The 21,132-nt window shown below is 40.0% G+C and overlaps 3 protein-coding genes across 4 annotated transcripts; all 3 read right to left on the bottom strand.

Moving 5' to 3' along the window:
• Nucleotides 1-113: 113 nt before the first annotated feature.
• On the bottom strand, nucleotides 114-7,936 carry LOC115742378 (gamma-tubulin complex component 4). 2 transcript variants are annotated; one of them, XM_030676618.2, is made up of 16 exons: nucleotides 7,566-7,935; nucleotides 6,743-7,034; nucleotides 6,487-6,623; nucleotides 6,206-6,304; nucleotides 5,708-5,828; nucleotides 4,951-5,223; nucleotides 4,746-4,826; nucleotides 4,593-4,676; nucleotides 4,326-4,412; nucleotides 4,176-4,231; nucleotides 3,890-4,069; nucleotides 3,552-3,777; nucleotides 3,078-3,166; nucleotides 1,497-1,644; nucleotides 886-1,008; nucleotides 114-805 (listed from the first exon to the last, which is right to left on the bottom strand). In XM_030676618.2, the coding sequence occupies exons 1-16, from the start codon at nucleotides 7,733-7,735 to the stop codon at nucleotides 737-739; spliced, it is 2,235 nt and encodes a 744-aa protein (XP_030532478.1). In that variant the 5' UTR covers nucleotides 7,736-7,935; the 3' UTR covers nucleotides 114-736. The 2 variants fall into 2 exon arrangements, 1 of the variants encoding a protein (XP_030532478.1); XR_007199323.1 differs by lacking the exons at nucleotides 114-805; nucleotides 886-1,008 and having other exon boundaries at nucleotides 1,508-1,644; nucleotides 2,211-3,166; nucleotides 7,566-7,936.
• Nucleotides 7,937-8,732: 796 nt separating this feature from the next.
• Nucleotides 8,733-14,115, bottom strand: LOC115742484 (uncharacterized protein C57A7.06). The gene is made up of 11 exons (XM_030676786.2): nucleotides 13,687-14,115; nucleotides 13,182-13,326; nucleotides 12,526-13,007; nucleotides 11,581-11,802; nucleotides 11,163-11,483; nucleotides 10,507-10,860; nucleotides 10,345-10,425; nucleotides 10,177-10,257; nucleotides 9,712-10,083; nucleotides 9,377-9,508; nucleotides 8,733-9,127 (listed from the first exon to the last, which is right to left on the bottom strand). Exons 1-11 carry the CDS (start codon nucleotides 14,035-14,037, stop codon nucleotides 8,972-8,974), a joined length of 2,697 nt encoding a protein of 898 aa, XP_030532646.2. The 5' UTR covers nucleotides 14,038-14,115; the 3' UTR covers nucleotides 8,733-8,971.
• A 2,008-nt stretch (nucleotides 14,116-16,123) lies between these two features.
• Nucleotides 16,124-20,717, bottom strand: LOC115742460 (U1 small nuclear ribonucleoprotein A). Its single transcript, XM_030676751.2, has 5 exons — nucleotides 20,483-20,717; nucleotides 20,200-20,372; nucleotides 17,822-17,915; nucleotides 17,554-17,642; nucleotides 16,124-16,628 (listed from the first exon to the last, which is right to left on the bottom strand). The coding sequence occupies exons 1-5, from the start codon at nucleotides 20,565-20,567 to the stop codon at nucleotides 16,341-16,343; spliced, it is 729 nt and encodes a 242-aa protein (XP_030532611.2). The 5' UTR covers nucleotides 20,568-20,717; the 3' UTR covers nucleotides 16,124-16,340.
• Nucleotides 20,718-21,132: the final 415 nt, after the last annotated feature.

Genomic DNA, 21,132 nt, shown 5'->3' with positions numbered 1-21,132 from the left:
CTGTTCTCAGGGTTCAGTCAAATACTTGCATGAAAAAAACTTTTTGTTGACAAGGGCAACAGTTCTCTCATTGGTCTCTATTTATAAATCCAAGTCACAAAAGCTACATCGTGCACCCACAATATTTGTAATTCATATACAGATTAAATGGACGGCCAGAATCGCTGGAGCCACAGATTTGTCATACCATGTTTCCAAGAAACTGCAAAGACACTTGGAAATCATCAACAAAAATACATCCTCCAAATAATCTTCTCTCTTAGAGTGACCCTACGCGCCACAAAACCACACTTTCACCAAACCCAGACAAGCAAATAAACTACAGGAAAATTGCCATTTCCTCACCTAGAAACAGTGCAGTAGAGCTCCGACCATGAAGTGCGTTCTTCCCTGCATCTGTGGATTGTGTACCCAGGGAGCAGAAACACAGCAACTCCAGACCGACTTGCAAAAAGATGATTCCCAATTTTCACTGGTTTGAAGGCCATCAATTCACGATTTCCAGCCAATCAACAAATGCCACATCTAATTGGGATTGCTCGTGGGACTTATTGGGCATCCCTCATTCAATGAGCATGGTCCAAATAGCAAACAAAGGCATCTAGCTCGTACTTGAGTTGAGAGAGCGGCGGCTGGAATTCACTCAATGACTCGGCATCACTTGAGGTAATTGAGAAGAAAAATCAAGGCTGAAGGATAACCGGAGTATACGCCTGAGCTTAAAGAAAACCGAGATCTACGGTTGGTTCAGAACAGGAAGGGCAGGATGGGATCTGACTATATTCAGCACACCTTTTGCAGTCGCCTGTCAATGAAGGTAAGTAGTTAAAGCTCCTGTGAACATCCTAGGACCAAAACTGTTGGTGTTTCGCATTAAAATATTACCTCGAAGAAGGAATTGAAATTGAGCCGCAAAAGAAAACGCCTGAGAAATGGAGCCCGTTGACTTCCGGCAAGCCTACTGCTACGCAATATAGTATACAAGGAGTTGGATTTCTTGTTGAATTCCTGGAACCCATAAAAGAGGTGAGGTTATAATAGAGGATGAGTTCGTCAAGAGTCCTGCCACGGCAATATTTTCGATGCTTATCATAAGGGTATATCGGCCGATACATGTTGCACAGCTAGTCCACATGAAAGCATTGCAAGGCTAGAACTTTTACACGTCATGACAAAGGGAATGACAACAGAATGCTAGCCTAGCCTCAAGACGCAGTAATTTTTTCATTGATGTGTTACTTCTAATATTGACGCCATTAACGTTCACTCTCCTCTGCTAAGATGGGAATAAAGTCATATCAAGGCGCCGATCTGATTCTGTTACAATACATGTTGACTTTAACAAGTAACGATTCTTGATGCATGAAACAGATCTTCGACAGAGCAGTTAATGATGGAGATTGACCATTTTGTCACTCAATGGTGAGGTTGTAAGTCAGTCAGCTAGATCATGGACAAACATAAACCGAACAAATGGAAATGATGTCATAAAATACCTCAGTAATTTGTTCGGCTGTATTTGTAAAACCATCCTGATTCTCGATGGTCCAGCAAAACTGGAGGCAAAGCTTCATTATGCTATCCAGTATCCTTGACACTGAACCAATATCTAAGAAAGACTGAGAAATCAAGGCTGATAAGTACCTGCAAATCATGGAACAGAGATGTAAGCCTTGTGATGCAAGCATAAACAATCAGAGCAACAATGATCCACTACAAAACATGAGAACTAAGGTCTAAGGCAGTGCCCTCTGAAAAGGAAGTGCGCAAAGACAAGAATGTCTGAAGTGCAACCTTGATGGTTAGGAACCATAATTGTCCAACTAGAAACTTGAACTAAGCAGAGAGGGAATTGTATGGAATGAATCAAATGAACCTAATCCAAGCTACTCCGAAAGGAATGCATCAAGAAAAGATTAGCTGTGAAAGTCCAATGATTGCAATGATGCTCGGAGAAATAGTTATCCCACAGCAATCATCCCACCAACTTCACAAGAAAGGCAGTCGCATGAGATGAGTTGCAAAAAGAATTAACCCCATGGTATTCCACAATCAGAATGGAGCCCGCTTATATTCAATGTCAGAGAGAGAGTTTACTTCACTTTAAAATGAGTTTGCTCTTTTTTGGCTTTTCTTAGATTGTACAGTCATACAGGACAGCATCTAACAAGACTAGTAAAAAAATGAAGCCTCCTTAATCACATGCATACCCCATAATAGAAACTGGTCATACAACAGCAAAACATGATCCCCAGAACATTTCAGTACATGAGCGTAGTAAGCTTCAGTATGTGGAACAACAAAGGGGACGAGAAACTTCCCCTACCAAAATGTGGTAGGATAGAGGAAAGATTCTTTTGAGCATGCGGTACCAAAAAGACATGATTATTTGAGATTTGATAGATAATTCATTATGCTTAAAACATAGCCAACACACTAAGTAGCATGTCAAAACAGATATTCTTATGTTTAAGTACATTTTCTACTACAAAATAACGAGATGAAGGATATATCATGTGAGAGAACATATAACCGCAATATGCATTTTGAACAGCAGATCACTAGTGAAATAGTGTATCCTGTGGTGAAATAGTTTTATCGTGGTGGCCCTCATAATATAATCTCCGCCATCAATAAAAGATCCCAAGAAAGGACACCGCCGCCATACCATCATATTCTTCCGCGGCAATCTCTATAATTCATCTACAAAATTGGCTCCCAGGAAAGGGGGAGGATGTTGGATATTGCATTTCTCCACACTCGTTATGCAAGTTTATATATCAATATAACAGGTAATTTCATTTATCTTTTCGTGACTTGACTTTGAAGATGCTATATTGCTATAATCACGAACCAGATGGTGCACCCTGGAGATAAAATTTTGTTCACTTTTGCACTGAAACAACCTATAATTTTTTAAAGGATATCTATCACAGTTTTCCATATAGTTGCCGATGTTATTGGTGCTACCATTATGCTATTAATACTAGAATAATCCGAAATCACTCACCTCATGTTTTATGTATTTTCTTTAAGCAATTAATAAATCATAAGCCAAAAAAAAATATTTTACTTACTCTTGATGGTATCCTACAAGTTCAGTGAAGTCATTAGAATTTTGGATTCGTGCTTGTAAGACATTCCACTGAGATTCTATCACGTCCACCTGCAGGGAGATTCATGCACTAAGAGTAGCATAGTTTACAGACGAAGACAAGTAAAAAGATCAGTTGACTTCTACAGTACAAAAAGATATGGTAAGGATACACATGTCCGGATGAAATTACGGAGGTTGCTTTAAAGTCTATACTCTAGCCTTCCGAAGTTTATACTGATTGCTGAGTGCAATTCAAAAATAGTTCTAATCCATGCTTTAGACCTTTAATAGCCCAACTTTTTAAAAAACTTCCCCATTGTTTTTTCTTCTCCCTTACTTAAGTTGCCCTATCTTTTCATGATTTCCCTCCCTGTTTTCTTCCATCTTTCTTTTAGTGGACACAGCGCTCCATGCAGCTCTTCTTCCAATAGAATCTTGTAGTAAACTTACAAACCTGGATATAAAACTGAAGATTCCTGATCAAGAATGCCATGTGCTCTCTAACCCGCCAGGCAGGTTTGAGGTATTGACGTCGTTTTTGAGGCATCGAGCTGTTTACACCATCATTAACATGTTTGGAAAATTCTACGTGATCTTGATGCATCATAGATGCCCATGATTTATCCAACTCCATTTGTGTTCGTTTTAGCCGTAGCAAATACTGGAAGACCTTGCAGTACCTGGAAAATTCTCACTTGTTTAGCACGCTAATTACTTTACAAAAAGGACTCTTGTTCAGAGTGCCCTTCTCCCAGTAAATCAACATAAAGAACTGCTGGAAAGGAATCTTACTTAGAGAGAACTTCTTGAGTAAAGAACAATTCGAGGGGCCAATCAACAGAATAATCAAGGTAAATACCATCCCATCCATCGAGGGACATCTCTGAGGACACATTTGGAGGAGCAGCATTAAGTTTACCCTTTATTAAATCTACCTGGGAAGATTTGACTGGAATCCCAAACGAAGACAACCTAACACATTTCCAAATTAAGTTTGTCATTGGCAACATGCTGTAAATGTAAGTTTACAGATTCAGTCTCAAACGTAACCCTGCAGAAAGTCAACATAAGCACTAACCGCAAGGTCACTCTAGAGTAGTACTTGTCTTCCTCACTGATCGTCTTTAGCGCAGCCTGAAGGGGGAAACAGGAGACAAACAAACTGCCATGCCTCAAAATTCTATTGCAAAATGACATAAATTCAGAATATGCGAAAGCTACAGCTTACCAGCTGGAAGGGGACCATAAGATCAGCTTCAGCAGTTGACTGACGCGGTGGCAAGCGCATCAGTTGCCGACTTTCCTCAAGAAAACACTGGAAAAAAATTATCAGCCACTTAGTCAAACAACTCAACGGCCAAAGGACTCCATGCAGTGTAAGAAAAGTATAACTACAAGTTTAACTTAACTGCAAAGGACTCCACACAGCAAACATATGGATTGAATTCAACATCTGAGCAAATATCCGCAAATATATAGTTACCCTATTCCATACCTGGAAGAAATCTCCCTTTGCTAAAAGAAAATAGTCTTTCAAAGCCTTCAGATGGCCGTTTAAGTCAGCACGAACGACCACGAGCTGAAGAAAAAGAAGAATGAGTAATGAAATTTGAAAATAATACAGAGCAAAGAAATAAGCATCCATCACCTGCCAAAGATGACTGGCAGCAATTGCTCGAATGGAGTCAATGGCACATTCAAATGATCTCTTGTGAAACTCGTATGACTCCTACAGACATCATCCAAGTTCAAAGTAGCGTAGGGGAAGCCCAGATACTATAGTCGTATCAAGAGAACATGGAGTCCAATGCTGTTATTTAGTCTTGGCAACAAAGAATATAGGCAGTACAGACCTTTAGGTCTCTAAGCATTGCTTCAATCTTATCAGCCTCAGACTGTGGAAATAAGTCCTCTGCACTGAGCTTTGAGTCCACAAGGGGCTCCTTCAGGAAGGGAAATCGTCCAACAAACCCTTGAATTTTTTGAGGGCCTCTTTGCATTTGTTGATGACTAGCAGCATCGTCAAACCGAAAGGAAGTACTCGGATTGCGAAGAACCCTGATTGCTTTACCAGCAAATAACACTGATTCTGCGACACGCATATGGATATACTCAGGAAGCATATCCTACAAAATAACATAAAAGAAATTAAAGGAAACAGAGCCAGAACATTCCAAAAGTGGGAATGATAAAACTTATGTCACATTACAGCAAAAGTAAGAGAATCACAAGATGACTTGAAAGGCTCTAAGGAAAGAAAATTTGAACAAGCATAAATGAGAGAAACAGTCTCCAGTATAGTAAACAATATTGATTATACTTGAAATTAAAAGGACAAATAAATTGAATCATGGTACTACTATACGAAAATATCAAACTTCAAAGCAACAACAATCTGCCAAAAAACAATCCAAGTTTGCGGGACTCACTTCAGTAAAGAAAGCCATATTGATTTATGTTCTTTTTTCTCTTTTTGAATATAAAATTCATTGATGAACACCAAGGGATAGGGATGTTCAAGAAAATCAAAAACTTACATTGACCAGACTGAGGAAACAAACAAAAACCACAACAACTAATACAAACATTTAATATATCATCAAGTTATACCAAAAAAATATGAAATCCCAGGTGCCAATCTGTCAAAGAAGTATCATCAGTTGATAAACGAGACAATCTTCTGGATAGATCTGCATTGCTTGAGCCATGATCTACATCCCTCTCTTCCTGCCTGTGATTCAATATAAAAACAAAAAATAAAGTAGGATTCCATGAGAGACAAGCTCCACATCATGAGGGATATCTGAGCGCATTTATGTCATACTTCCATAAGTCACGTTTAAGGTGCCAACATCATATTCCCTTAGCAAGTATGCTCACAAAACATGGTTAAATTGTGATGATAATACGAAACATCACCATTCCGTTTTGATAGGTCAGTTAGGCAAAACAAAATGGCAGCAAAATTTGATACTGTAAAAAAAAAAAATCCACTTTAACCATTGGCCATCTGAGCCAGCATTGTTTTCCATGAACTTTAACATATGGTGGCTGCCTAAAGAAGTTCATTTCCAAGCATCTCAGTTAATAGTCAGTATATGTATGTACCTTCTAATGAAAAATTCTCCATACTGGTCCTGAAGGATGCCATAGACCATCCAAGATGCAAGTTGGTTGTACATGACTTGGTGCCCGTGCCACAGAAGCCTGTAACATTTTAAAAAAAGAAAGGCACCCATAGCTTTAGTTTCTTTTTAGGTCAACATTAGCTTTGGTTCATTAAAGGCGGACAAGGCCAATGGACAGGATGGTGAATGCATGTCTGCAGAAATGCAACCAAAAAACGCATCAAGTAGAAATCATGCATACATAGTCATCAGAAAACGTACCTCTGAATGCATGTCTGCAGTTCAGGTACCCCACAGTGGCATCGCTTATGTAAAAGGTTAAGAAGTTGTCCTCCACGAATATCATTCCGTTCAATCTCAAGTATGAGCTCATATAGGGGTGGCAAGAGCACATAAAACTGAGAAAAGAGGCCATCATACAGAAAACGTTAAACAAAAAAAGAGGAAGAGTTCTATTGTTAATTCAAGCATCACACAAACTAATATCAAGGACAAAAAGCAAAGGAAGCAATGAAACCTTGTTAAGGCCTTGAGTGACAGTGGCCAAAATGGGCAAAGATTCTGACAACAACTTCTGCTCAATGTGGAGAACAGCAGACCTGTAGACTGACAGTATCTCAACAATGCCATTAGCAATGGCCCTACGGTAAACGCTTGGTTTTTCTTCTTTCTTCTTTGACAACTCAGAAATTCTCTCCAAGGGAGACAAGTTTGGAGACCTTATCCAACTTAAATTTCGAGATTTTGTGGCAAACCTATCCAACTCTCGATAATAGAATCCTAATGTGATGAGCCTCTCGATGAGATCCCTGCAACATCAGAATTTTTGCCGCCAAGACCGACATAACAGTTCTTAGCGAGGACTGATGAACATCAAAACTCAATTAAGTAAATCAGTACAGACACGCATGACGTAGATAAGGTATGTAAGCAGCATTTTAGAATCACACAAGTTCCCCTTCCAACTACATCAACGCGACCTTCTCTTCTCAGCTTGAGACATAATCTAAAATCTCCAGTCGCAACCACATTCCTTTCACTTATAACCATTGAACAGAAAAATTTGTTCACCGAGTCACACTAAACCATAGCATTTCCTAAATTTTCCATGCTCGACATCAGCAGGAACTGGCATCTCATTACCGCGAAATCAACGCACGATAACATAGAAACTCATTATCGCGAAATCAACACGCGATCACATAGAAACCGAGACAAGTACCCTAAAAGACGGAGCACAACAGACATCGCGAGGTTCGCGTTCAGAAGTAGCCTGCCCTAACACAGTCCCGCGCTTTCAAAGCGAAAAATCAGCAAAAAGGACGGCAGGATCAAAGTACCTCTCGCTAGGCTCGATGAAGGAGACATCAGGCGCGAGCTTGAAAGCGCGCTCATCGGAAATGGGAGCATCGGGAGAGAGAGGGAGCCCGAGAGACTGTCGGTGCTCTCGCTCGTCGACAATGAGATCTCCGGTGTAGCCGAGAAGCGCGAGTAGGAGCTCGTGCAACATCTTTTACTCGCGCCTCTTTTTCTTCAGTGACGATCGGCGCGAAACTGCGAGTGTCAACGGAGGGAAGCGATAGCCTGATGAGTGCTTGACGAGAGAGAATTGCAGAAACACGTAGCGTGGGATCTCCTTCTCATGGCTTCGATCCGAGAGACTTTTAGAGAGAGAGTGTGTTTAGAGAGAGAGGAAATGACGGAAGGAGGAGGAGGAGAGGACCAGTTTTTTGAATTCATGAAAGCCCAACCCAAGAGTAGGGCGAGGGAAAAATGAAAAATTGCCTGCTCACTTGATTTTTAAGTTCTCTCCCGTCCATCTCATTGCCTTCTTATTTTCTCTTTTTATTAGATAATCAACTGTGAAAAAGACTTTGTAAAAATTCTAAAAAACCATCCTCGTTTTCGTTCCACTATCAACTTGCTTCCTCAATTTTGAAAATCTACAATTTGCATTTAGAAATAACATGCAAGTTGAGATGTTAATTGAAGACCGCCGCAACTCGAGGGATAAGCTAATGTGAGCACGAAATGTGAAGTTATCATAATTTTTCCCTAAAAGAAAAGTGAAAGGAAAAAGCCTCCACCAAACTAGTCGACAACCAACTTGTTATTGTGGCCACTCCGATCGCAAAGAGGCGCTCGCCGTGCCTTTGTGAGAGTATAGCAACGACGGCAAATTGATCGCCTTTGGATATGAAACACCCGAGAACCACGACCACTATGAGATGTACATAAGCAAAGAGTGGAGAAGGAAGAACAACGGATCAGGAGGAGAGAGCAAGGAAAGGGCTCCGCAAGAGCAGCAAACACCGTCGCGATCGCCTACCTCCTAACCCTGCAATGTGCTCCTACTTCCTTTTTCTGCTCCTAATTTCATTTCTCGTTTAGTTTGATAAAAATTGTTTAGAAATGAACGTCATCCGTACCTTGCAATCGCTGCTCAAGAGGACGAAAGGATTTAACGGGGAACGCTTTCAGAATATAATGCCAACGAAATAGAAGTACAGAATTTAAAAGATGCCCGCCGTCTTGCCCACGTAAGATTATCGTAAGATACAGAACAAACAAGGATGCCCAATGGCTATTGGGAAAAAAAAAATTCACTATCGCTTCTGTGGAAAACTGAACTTAGCTTTCCCTCGGGAAAGGCTTCGTTGAGCCTATCCTGCTCTCAAAACTGGAAATACATCACATATGGGCGGATCAATAAATCATAAAGGAAGAAACTAAACAGCATTTCTCATCAGTTCTTAGCCTTGGCTCTGTTCTTTTTACTACTCTTGCCAACTTCCTTCTTCTTGCTCAAATGCTTCTGTTCATTCCCATACTCTGCTTTTTCATGAGGATTCACCTCCTCAAACTTGATGGGCTTTATGATTGTCCCTGATTTCTTCACCACCTGCAAAAGCAGTGAACAGCTGAGTGAGTGAGAGGGAAAGAAACAAGCACATGCCCTATTACATGCGCATGTTCACAATGAGAAATAAAGAGAAACCAGTACATTCTGCTAATGAGCACGACAACCTTTCTGTGACACTACGAATCGAATTCGGTCCTTTTCAATTCAGTTAAAACTAGACTGCTCGCTTAAAGAGAGGAAGGTTCTCTGAAGAAAATATACTGTATGGAGGTGTAGCTAGACACATACCTCAGGGCGATTAAGAGCTCCAATTGCTGTTGCTGGGTTAAATTCAGGGCCAATGGGCATGCGAATACTCTGTTCAAAAACGTCCTTAGAGGTGAAAGGAAAAGGCAATGATTTTGTGTGTAGCTTCTCAGCCTGCCAAACAAGCATAGAAACATCCAGGTAAATGAGTCTGACAAGAAGCACACATGAATTTCAAAACCAGATAATTACACTAAAATTACATCCATTAGATTCTATGCCACATATTCTGCTGCTGCTTGCTGACTATAATAGCAAACAAGAAATTGATATGGAAGTAAACAAATGAGTACAAGGTAAACGCTAAAGAAACTAACCTTTTTATCCACTTTTTCAGATATAATAACATTCTTGAGATGTGCATCCTTTCTCTTCTTAAGGGCATCTTGCCTCGTCTTCTTGGCATTTTCATGTTCTCTCAACATCCAAGAAGGCAACCCTTTTTTTTGCTGGATATGGGTCCACTGGCCCCAACCCGGAAGTACAATGGGTTTCTCGGGTTCAGGATTTTCCTCGTTCAGAATCTCCATTTTATGTTTGTCAAAATCTTCTTCCACATCATCCCCAGCAAAAGCATGGCGAATAAGGTCCGCTTGTGAAGGAAGTTCATACGATTGTGTAGGGCCAGAAGATAATATTCCATCTACCATCTGTCCTTCACTCTCAGTATCACTATCTCCACTCGCTTCCTGCACGGAGAGTTACATAAGCTCATTCATTATTCTTGTGAGAGAGAAAGAGAGAGAGCAGGTAGAGAAACGGGTAAGGGCCCTTCCACAAACCTCCAAATCTTTCTTCTGCGAAGCAGGTTCCAATAAATCTTGCTTCTTTTTCATAGCAGTCTCTTTATTGCTGCCTTTCATCTGCACATATCATGCAGAAAGAGTTAGCATGAAATTTAGTCCGCCCCAAAGAATAGCTCAATGAAAATTATTCAACTACTACATAACCTTTCTCCATCCATCTGATGCAAATATAGCAACTTCATATGTTGTCTTGGCACCAGGGTTCTTTACAATATCATCAAAGCTCTGAAAAGATAAATTTGTAGAGGACATCAGATGTACAGAAAAGAGGCAACTTTAGGCAGAAAAAAAGAAGTTCAAATCCACCTTGAAGACAGAATAATCATGTGTCTCGGAGTCAGGGTGAAGGACGGTAGAACCATTTTGAACTTGATTCTGCATGTCATTCCCGGAGTGGCTCCCGCCATCAATGTTTTCTCTGGTTTCCATGTCATCTTCGCCATCACTATCATCATAAGTTTTTTCTGATTTACTAACATTGTTTGCTCCTGGGGCCTGCAGCTGAACTGCACCGAATACCATTCTACCTTTCATAGAATTTTCTTTAGTATCTTCTATTCCCTGCGAATCCTCCATCTGCTTTGATGATGATTCATACTCTTGAAGAGCAAGTCTAGCTTCTTCTACGGCTGCATCTCTTTTTTTCTTCAGTCCACGTGCCTAGGACAACGAAGATGATTCAAGAGCATCAGACTCCTCTCAAGAACAATACATGCAAAGGGCCTCACTGTTGGATATTTGGGGAAACACTATATGAACATTGAAACCATGGAACCATAATGTAAAGGGGCACCAGACTCCTCCCAGCATGTTGTATTAGCATAAAAAGCTAATAATAAATGCACACTTCAAGACAGAGAAAAAACCAACTTGTTTATTAGATTTCTCTTCTCTGCATGCAACTGAAAAGATTCATGCTCCTTATTCGTCAAATGGAAAAAAGATTGAATTATAGGTATTACCATAAAAGGTAAAGAAAGGACTCCAGTGTTGGGAACTTCATCATCTTCCTCGAATACTTTGAGTGTCTTCTCCTTTGCTTTGGCCAACAAATTTTCTTTATCTTGGTCTGAGCCGACAGAATTTTCATCATCATACTCATCACTACTCTCCTCACTACTGCTACCGTCCTTCATGGAGTTCATTTTCCTGGTTAACAGGGCATGTTGGTGAAGCTGTTCTGAAATTGCTGCACGAGTACCCTCATCTTGGGTAGTCAAACCACGCTGCAAAATGCGCTTTGCCCACTTTGAGCTGTTTTTGTGCTTTAAAGTCATACGCTCCTGTATCAAATGAGCAGATGTCGCAGCTCAAATAAGTCAGATAGTTCTGTAGTTTACTTGGAAAAATCTCTTTCTGCATGTTTTGTGATTAAATTACCTCTGCCCGTTTGAACTCTTGCTTCATTGCCTGCTCTTTAGCAGCTTCTGGATCCATTTCAATTTGTGCAGAGGTAGCTTTTGCTCTATCCTTCTTCATTAATCGATGATAAGTTTTCGATTTAATCTTCTTTATATGCTTTTGCTTTATCTCATGGCGAAAAAGAAGGCTGCGCATTTTGGCGATACGATCCCTTCGTTCCTTTTCATCTTCAATTGATGTCTGGAAAATTTTGGGAGAGAGAATTACAATTCAATGCAATGTTTATGATATACAAACTTCCCCTTCAAAAAGCGTAGATTTTTTTTTTTTTTTTTTGCAATAGCCTTTAAATCACTACTTGAAAGCACCTAATAAAGTAAATTCTCAGAAGTAAAAGACTTTGCAAAGCATAGAGAGTTTATCATATCCTGCAACTGCATACCTACAAGCATGACGATTGGTATATGAAAGCACAAACATGAACCAAATCGCAGACATCCTACTGACTGGAAAATTACGTCTAAATAAATCTGTTATAGAAACAATCTATTCAGTTCTAGGTGAGGGTAACGGCACCATCACAACACTTTTAACAACTGAATTGTTTACTAGTGAACATACAGAAACTTTCCACAGCTTATCACCCCTTTCTCCTGAGTCAGATGATGGTTTCTTTGGGAGCTTAGTTTGGGAGAAAAGTAATATTTACCAATGATTTCTACGTCCATTAAAAATTAGGATTAGCTGCCCAAGAAGTCTCCTTCGGAAGACTACATATTGACACTTGACAGCATCAACTTGCTAAACGAACAGTCAGTCTGGAAGAAAACACACAAGTCCAGGACTTCTAAATATAGTGAAAAATCATGTATCATCGGAAGGACTACAGTAATTCAAACTGTGGGACAGAAGTAATTAAAAATCAAGATTACGATGAAATAGGAACCTCCATAAAGACAATACCTTGTTTAGTTCAAGAAGCCTGGCACCATCTTTTTCGTGTGCTTCTTTAACCTTGTCGTCATGAACTAATGAAGCGATTTTTTTCTCAAACTCAGTTCTTGGTTCAAATTCAGAAGCTATTGCCCCCACAGTTGAAAACCCCAAGTCTAAGTCCTGATCAAAATATATAGTGGGTGCCTCCCTGTTCCTCTTTACCAAAGGTTCCCACTTTGTTATGTCTTTCTTTGACTGTTCGTATGCGACCTTCCTCTCTAACTTCTCTCTATATGGCTTGGGAAGTGGAGCTTGAATAGACATAGGTTTTCTTTCCATCTGAGATGTCCTCTTTCTAAGCTTGCTGTAACCAGCTTTTCCATGAAGAGGGTCAAGAAGATCTTGAATGGTAATGCGGCCATCACCATCCCCCACATTATGGCTAGGATTGAACTCAGACTCCGGATATGCCTCTGACACAACAAGATCACCCTTTTTCCTCTTCTTGCCTGAGAATAACATTTACTGCACATCAGCTTCATCATCACAAAACTTATAAGTATGAAGATCCAACACTGAAGAGTATACAAGATGCAAGCATATTAACTAAGCCATGAGAATGCCATGATTGTAACCATCAAATCACACAGCCATGCTCGTTTAAACTTTCAGAAAGCCATTACCCTGAAATGTCTCGCTTGGCATTCCAGTAATCTCCTGCAACATTCTGATGTGCCTTCCTTCATCATCTTCAGCCTCAGCATCGGACAGATTTGCATCATCACTGCGGCCAACATCCTCCTCATCGTCGGATGAAACAATCTCATCCTGCAGGAGTAAAAAGTTTGAAGAGAAAAGTCCTACTTTAGCAATGATCAAAACACCTAACGAAACAGTTTCAACATCAGCTCTTAAATAAATCAAATTCTAGAGCAAACCAAAACCTCAGGTTAAACCTAAACTCATCAAAGGTCCAAGCATTGCCAACTAAATTTACTTGTAAACTAACAAAAAGAAAAAGGAACAGCCAATTCATTTCCAAACTAACAGAAATCCTAACAGTTCGAATCAAATCAAGGAAAACAAGTTGACTCCAAGACCAATAAAGCTAAGCAGGAACTGCATCAACCCATTGATGGCCAATTCGCTTCCTTTCTAATAAAAAGAGAGCAAACAAATTTCACTCACCTCGAACTCATCAGGCAACTCGTACTCCAAATTGTCCACCGGATCGAACCTGCGGTTCCTCCTGGACTCTTCCGGAGGCGCCTCCTCCTCGTACTCGTACACATCGCGGCCGTTACCAAACTCCGCCTCGTCGGAATCAATCTCTTCTCCTTCGCTGTCCGATGGCCGGAGAGGGTTCAGCCGCTCAACCTCCTTCCTCAGTGCGTTCGGCAAGCGAGGTCCGGTCCTCTTCCTCTTGTTCTTGAGCTTCTTATTGTTGTTCTTGTCCTTAGGTAGGGTTTTAGACATGGACTGGTTGCGCTTATTGTTCGGCCTCCCCGAGTCGCCGCTCTTGCTCTTCTTCTCCGCCATGATGGAGAGGGTTCAGGGCAGACCAGAGGGAAGGAGAGCGGCTCCGCTGTGTGCGTGTGAATTGGCGGCGAATTGGCCTCTCTTACAGAAAACAGATTCACTGGTCCAGTGGGCCGGTTTAATTATATTTCGAACCGACTATTTGTTGGAATCAAGTTGAACCGGTCGAGCCTGAACGGGAGTTGTGCCTGCCTCCACTATGTAGCACCGACACTCTACGAGGGCCTTCGCGTCATGTCCAATACTTTCTAACATGTGAGCGATATATGGTCAGCGCTCTAGACACGCCAACAATACTCGAGTCCAGCATCCCGACATACCTTTTCGACACACACAAGTAAATTTTAAGCATTTTCAATAAATTAATAAGTCAAAATGTAGATTTATTAAAAATATATACTCAAGTCATACACTCAACCACTTCAAAATTAATATACCTAGCTAGTCCAAAAAAAGTTAATCGTAAATCCCTAACAAAAGAATATGGAAAAGAAACTAATCGTTGTCGAAATTATCTATTTTTTTAAAAATTACGTGGCGGACGTATCGTATAGTATCGTGTCGTGTTGGTTCTCCATAGGCCTCCACAAAGAGGACTCTTGTCTAGGGAACCTCTGTAGCACACTAAATAAAAAAAGTGATTTCATTTCGAAAGAGTAATTATAAGACGGTTAATTATTGAAAACTTCAAAATTTCTTTTAATGATCTCTTTTCAATTTAAAAACAGATAAAAGCCAATTCCATTGTCAATTACAATTGGCACAACATTATAAAGTTGTTAACAAGAATATTCTCTTTCTGGCTGTATTTCTTCTTCTTTCTTTCTTTTACAAGAAAAACTTTTCTTCAGAACCCCTAGGCTTGAAAACAATTGCTAAAAGGTTCACCTCAAACTTCATGTCGACCTAAAGATTTTGTCTTGAATGCATCCCCGTCAAGATTTAGCTACATCGCACGCGTCGCATAAATTCATCTTCGCACACATCGCAACCTCATCCATGTTATTCCATCCTAGGAATGTGCGCAGAATTTCTGAATCCCATTATCCCGACGGTTCTGGAAAATCTAGAAAGGACAATTGCGTCGTATCTAGAAGATCTTCTTACATTATTGAAGCGCCTAAAATCATAAAGAAAATCGACAAAAAAAAAAACTGAACCGATTGTACGGTAACCAATTCAGTCATAAACTTTTTAATTATGTCAATTTAGTCATAAACCTTTCAATTATATCACTTTAATAATAAATCTTTAGATGATTTATTAAGTTAATTGTAAAATTTTTAATGATTTGCCAATACAGTCATTCCGGTAGCGGGAAATCGGCGATATGGACACATGCCCGTCGCCGGCCATTTCATGTGAGTGACATGGATAACTTTTTCTTTTTTTGAAAAAATTGAATTTCCCCCTTTCTTTTCTTGTCCACCGGCCACACGCATTGAATTTTTTCCTTTTCTTCTCTTGCCGAGCCGCATGAGAGAGAAAAAGAAAAGGAAAAAAAATAAAGGAGAAAAAAGGGAAAAATGCAAAAATTATTAACGCCAATGCCGGCCACGTCATGTGTGGGATGATTGACCTCACGTCAGCAATTTTTTACTTAAATTAACTTGAAAGACTAAATTGCTATATTGTCAAAAGATTTAGAGTTAAATTGACAAATCTTCTAAAATCTTAATATTAAATTGACACAATTGAAAGATTTAAAACTAACTTGACACAATTGAAAATATTTAAGATTGAATTAACCACTATTCAATAAGTTTGAAACTTTATGGATAATTATCCCTACAATCATAAGCCTTTTATATTTTTCTGGTCCTGGTAGAGTTATATAATTAGAAGAGACCGTGAATAAATAAACGTTTCATGTATCCAAAAATGTCGAGGGGCTCTCAAGTTTGGAAACATGAAGCACCAAAAAAGGCTTTGTTGGCAGACGAAGATGACCTGCTTTTGATCTTTCTGGTGCACAAAGTGCCTTGTTGAACTTCCACGAGGACAAGAAAGGTAGCATGGTCACCTTGACATGCTTCAAACGCAATCTAGACAAATCTAGAGCAGGTATACCGTATGAGTTCCAAGAAGCTCAAAACGATTGATCCGCATAACTTGAATCCAATTTCCCTCATAATCATGCAGTAATGACAAGAAAGAGAGAAAAAAACTACAATGATACAAGAATGCTAGACATCCTATCAAACAGTACTTCACAAAACCTAAAGATAGATTAGTAGCCGAACTACATTGTGGGTTCTTACAAGATGCATCATCGCGAATGGAAGCAGTGAGAAGACAGCCCTCTATTTCTTTGCATAAGTGATCAGCATTGGGTTTTGCGGGGTTAACTTGAAACCTTGAAGCCCTTGCATTGCGACTGTTGATTGCATCTCGTCACCGTACTCGACGAATGCGATCCCCGGCTTTGTTTCCACCATCCTTACCTCCTTAAAACCAGCGTATTGAAGAAAGAGCATTTGCAACATCATCGGAGTGGTCTCGTGAGGAAGATTCTGAACAAAAAGTATGTTATTTGGCGGAGCTGGAGCTTCTGGAACTTTTGCACCTCCCGGGTATGGTACATGTGATAGCTGCATCATTAAACAGATAGAATTGTCCGTTATTACTCTACTGGAGGATAAGCAACTGAATGGGAGGCACCTGATCTAAGCTTTCAAGACAAGTTCCATTTAAAGTTGATAAATAATGAAAAAATCTAAACAGGTGAAGTGGTAAAAAAATCTCATTAAAGGTGACTTCTAGCTGATTTTTCTTCCCAAGGTCCAGCAATTTACCAAGAAAAAGAAAAAACAAAAGTTAGGTATTTTCCTGCTACTACTCAACAGGTTTATGGACTGGGCATTTAGTTGTTCTTGCGTGGCAGAGAAAATAGCTTTAAGGGAGCATTTTGAGCCTAAATAACGTGCAGAACAGGGCTCAGATACTCTTCAGTCATCCCAGAGAAGCATTACGGCCATAAACAAAGCATAATCCATAAATTAGCATAAAGACTAGAATTAGAACCATGAGCTCAATTGGAGAGTGCAGTACATGAAGGGGAAGGATGTAACTCCCACTGAGTAGAAGTGCAAGTGATAATTCAAACCTAGATTTTCACTTCGTGTCTGTTATTTAGAAATTCATAAAGGAAAACATGCACAAATAGCTTGAGAAATTTAATGATATTGTTACCATTAGAGTTTCCTATAATAGAGGACTAAGCAGAAAAAAGATTTTCACTGATTTTCCAGATTAAACTAAATATGCACTTGTGCTGATCAACTAGAACTAAATCAACCAAAAGAGGGGAAACATCATCTCAGCTGGCTAGAGTTTAGACAAGCACCAGAATTCACAACTTTGTCCTATTGCTCTCCTGTTCTAATTTGAAAATTTATGTATACTGGAAGAAAGTTCCAGGAAAAAGCTGGACGCTTCACCATTTTAATCATCCTACTCAGTAAATTTCACAGAAAAAGCAGCATAAGATCCTCACGAAACAGAAAAATTGCTTACAGGAGGCATAGCACCATAAGCACCAGCATACGCAGGATTCACACCAACTCCAGCTTGGTTAGCATCATGTTGATCCTTTCGTTTTTTACCTGTATCAAAATCTTAGTTTCAGGTCCCAGGAAAGAAATCAATTCACAAATATAAGATCTAGCGGGCACCGTACAGGTAGCAACAACAAACAAGGCACGGTAAGTTGCACTCCAGAATCTCAGGTGCCCAAGGCTCCCTTCAGATAATCACATCATGCATACATGCAAAAGTTACGTACCTTTCTCCTCATGTCTCTTTCGTTTTTCACGAGGAACAAAAGTACCATCAGCCTTCGCAATTATGTCTGATTTTGTCTTTGCATATTGTATTCTCTGTTCAATTAAGACACATTCATCATTGTAGGCTTAAACAAGCACATAGAAGTTCCAAATAATAAGACAACTTCAATATCATAGAAGCAACTAATGTTGATGAACTTGAAACTGAAAGTACAAGACAGAAACAGAATGATAGGAAACCAGGAACCCGAACAGCAACCACTGTCAATGGTTTTCCACAAGAGCAACATGATTAGTACCTTAGTGATTGCCAGTAATGTCTGAAAAGGGGAAGGAACGAAGAAGCATGGAAAGAAACTGGATAGTATGTTTAAGGGGAAATCGATATAGCTCATTAATAACAGTAATAACGAAAAAGGATGATCTTTAGACTTAGGGCCTGTTTGTTTATGTTTTTCGAAAAGGAAATAGCAACTTTTTTTTTTTTTTTGATGACCCAGGGAACCCCCGCACGGCCGGCAGCCGGGGTAAACCACTGGGGGCAACACGTGCTAGCCACCACACACGTGCCACCGGGTAAGTCACCCTGCGACGCCTCCGGGATTCGAACACTCGACCTTTTGCGAGAGGAAGAGTGCGCAAGCCAGCTGCGCCACCCAGGTGGGTGGTAAATAGCAACTTTTTATGTTCAAACAAAAGCATAAAACATTATACAAGTTCGAACAACATAATTATGAAAAACAATATGAAAATGTACATGTCAACATTTGTATAGTTCTAACCTTTGAGCTAAGAAAAAAGGTGAAAGTACATTACAAGTACCAAAACTTATGTGCGGCGCTACTTTAGTGCCAAAACTTTCAAAATAATTACTTAAGTGCTAAATTTTTTGAAAAATGCTCACTTCAATGCCAACTCTGATTTGAGCCGACGTGACTCGCCAAAAACCCAACGTTTCCTATTTTTTATTAATTTTTGAGCCGACGTGGCTCGCTAGAGTTGGCACTCAAGTGAGTATTTTTCAAAAAAATTGGCACTTAAGTGATCGTTTTGAAAGTTTTAGCACCGAAGTAATCGTTTTTTAAAAAAATTGGCACTTAAATGATCATTTTGAAAGTTTTGGTACTAAAGTGAGCGTCATACACAAATTTTGGCACTCGTTGTGCACTTAAGCCTAAGATAAAGTCAAAGTGCGTCCGCCACAAGATTTAGATTAAGCAAAAAGCAAAAAATAAAAGTCTATTTAAACACGCCCTTAAATAACCAGATGGCTATCTACAATGCCAAAGATACATGTAGGATCTCTTTGGGCAAAGTACATGCAACAGCCAGATTAAAGAGTCAAAGCTATCAGGTTTTGTATCTGACCAAGAAATGACGTTTGGTTTTCTCCTCTCACTGTTGTGCTTAATTGTAGTGTGCAATCACAGCTGCACTATTGCAGAAAAGTATAATTGTTGTCAGTCGTGTTTCAGCATTCTTGAAATTCAAGAAAGGTTCGCATGCCATAAGAACAGCACTATATGGAGTTAAAGCGGCAAAATAGAGTTCTGGAATGGCAGCAATTAATAACTTTTGCACATAAAGCCACCTTTTTCTTCTTGTCCGTATTTCTGAGGTATAGACAGCCAGGTGCTGCTAGTGCAACCACTGCAACGAAGGTGATATACAGCAAAGCAAAACTGACTCTCAAAATCATACCACACTTAAAACAAACCAAAATTTAGAATTTGCAACTGTCGTCTAATCCATCCGTGGGGCAAAAAAGTTCAGAGAATTGCAACTAAATTAGCGGAAATAGGCCCTAAGTGCCTATTTACCCGATATCAATGTCAGATAGCCCTTGTATTGTAGTTTAGTCGCATGCTTTATGCATACAAGTTCCCATGTATGTTCTTCATTATCACCAATAGCAACGACCTCTGCCACTGATTTCAGGCATATTCCAGTGTGCAACTTCTTTGTCGGTGAAAAAGGCAATTAGATTCATCCAGAGGTTTTTCTAGTACGTTTTTCAGACAGAATCAATGTTCCTTTGGACGGCAAGACATGAATCGAATATCAACCCAAAGAAACAATCCCGATCCTATTACTTTCTCAGCGTCGACATATCCATCATCTTTGGCAACAACAATCCGGATTCAAACAAGCCCAAGGAGATTATTCGATCCAGCAAAGATCAAAGCAAATTGTATGATGTGTTTCCCCCGCCAATCAAAACAAATTTTCTATTCCTCTAGCAAGCACAAAGATAAAACAACTCTTCACCAAAAAAAAAAGATAAAACAGCATATTGCGCCATACAACAAGAGAATCGGAGTGACGCCCAATGACACTTATCTTCGTGAAGAGTCTTTTCTCAATAGGAAAGGCTTACCATGGGCTTGTCATAAAAGGGGAAGTCCTGCATTTGCCTTAGGGCACTGGTGGCGGATTGGACTTCCTTGAAAACAACCCAAGCTTGACCCTTGTGCTTCAGGGTCTTGAAAGCCAAAACGTCCAATATCTCCCCGAATTGCGAGAACACCGCCCTCAGCGACTTCTTCAACTCTGCAACAGAACCCAAGAAAAAGACAATCGCTCAATTTCAACAAACCGAAATGCCGAATCATCGAGGGCGCGGGCTAGCCCTCCTAATGATTTTGTTCAGCCGCAAATACCGTCGATTTTGATTTTCTCGTTGAGGTTGTTGATGTAGATGGTCACGTTGGGAGAGACTTCGTTGTTGCTGTTGGCCTCCGCCATTGTTTCTCCCCTCGGCTGATTCTACTTCTGACTCTGGCGGTTTTTGAGTGAACCTGTATCGAATTTTTCGAGCTCGAACCGAGGAGGGAAGAGAGATCAGTAAAAGCAGTGTGAAGCCATACTTCAGAATTGTCGAGGGTTTATGGTTCGTGCACGGTCTGAGGAATGATGTCGACGAGACGAGACCAGAGGTTTCGATGTGGGCCGTACAAATATGGGCCTACGAACCCTGAGTTTCTTCCAAAGGCCTTCGTCAATTAGAACCCACCCCAATTCGTCGCCCAAACAGAGATGTCCATTCGATTCAAAGACTGTCTTTGAAAAATTACCAGTAATTTCTCGTCCGGGTGGTCCCACCCCAAACCCTTAAAAGACTTTCCTTTTTTAGAAATTCAAATGCAAAATTAATTTCACAAAAAAAATTTTTATCAGAAGTCTGATCTCAAATTACAGATATTGAAGAATTTTTTTTATATAAATTGTGAAAAGTTAGTGAAATTAGCTCACAAACACGGGAGACGGTGATGAGCCTCGTATGAAACCTCGAGACCCGTCAAAATAAAAG

Source organism: Rhodamnia argentea, chromosome 7 (assembly GCF_020921035.1).
Source record: "Rhodamnia argentea isolate NSW1041297 chromosome 7, ASM2092103v1, whole genome shotgun sequence".
Lineage (NCBI taxonomy): Eukaryota > Viridiplantae > Streptophyta > Magnoliopsida > Myrtales > Myrtaceae > Rhodamnia > Rhodamnia argentea.
Note: the sequence above shows the minus strand (reverse complement) of the source record. Positions and strands in the feature narration are given on the sequence as shown.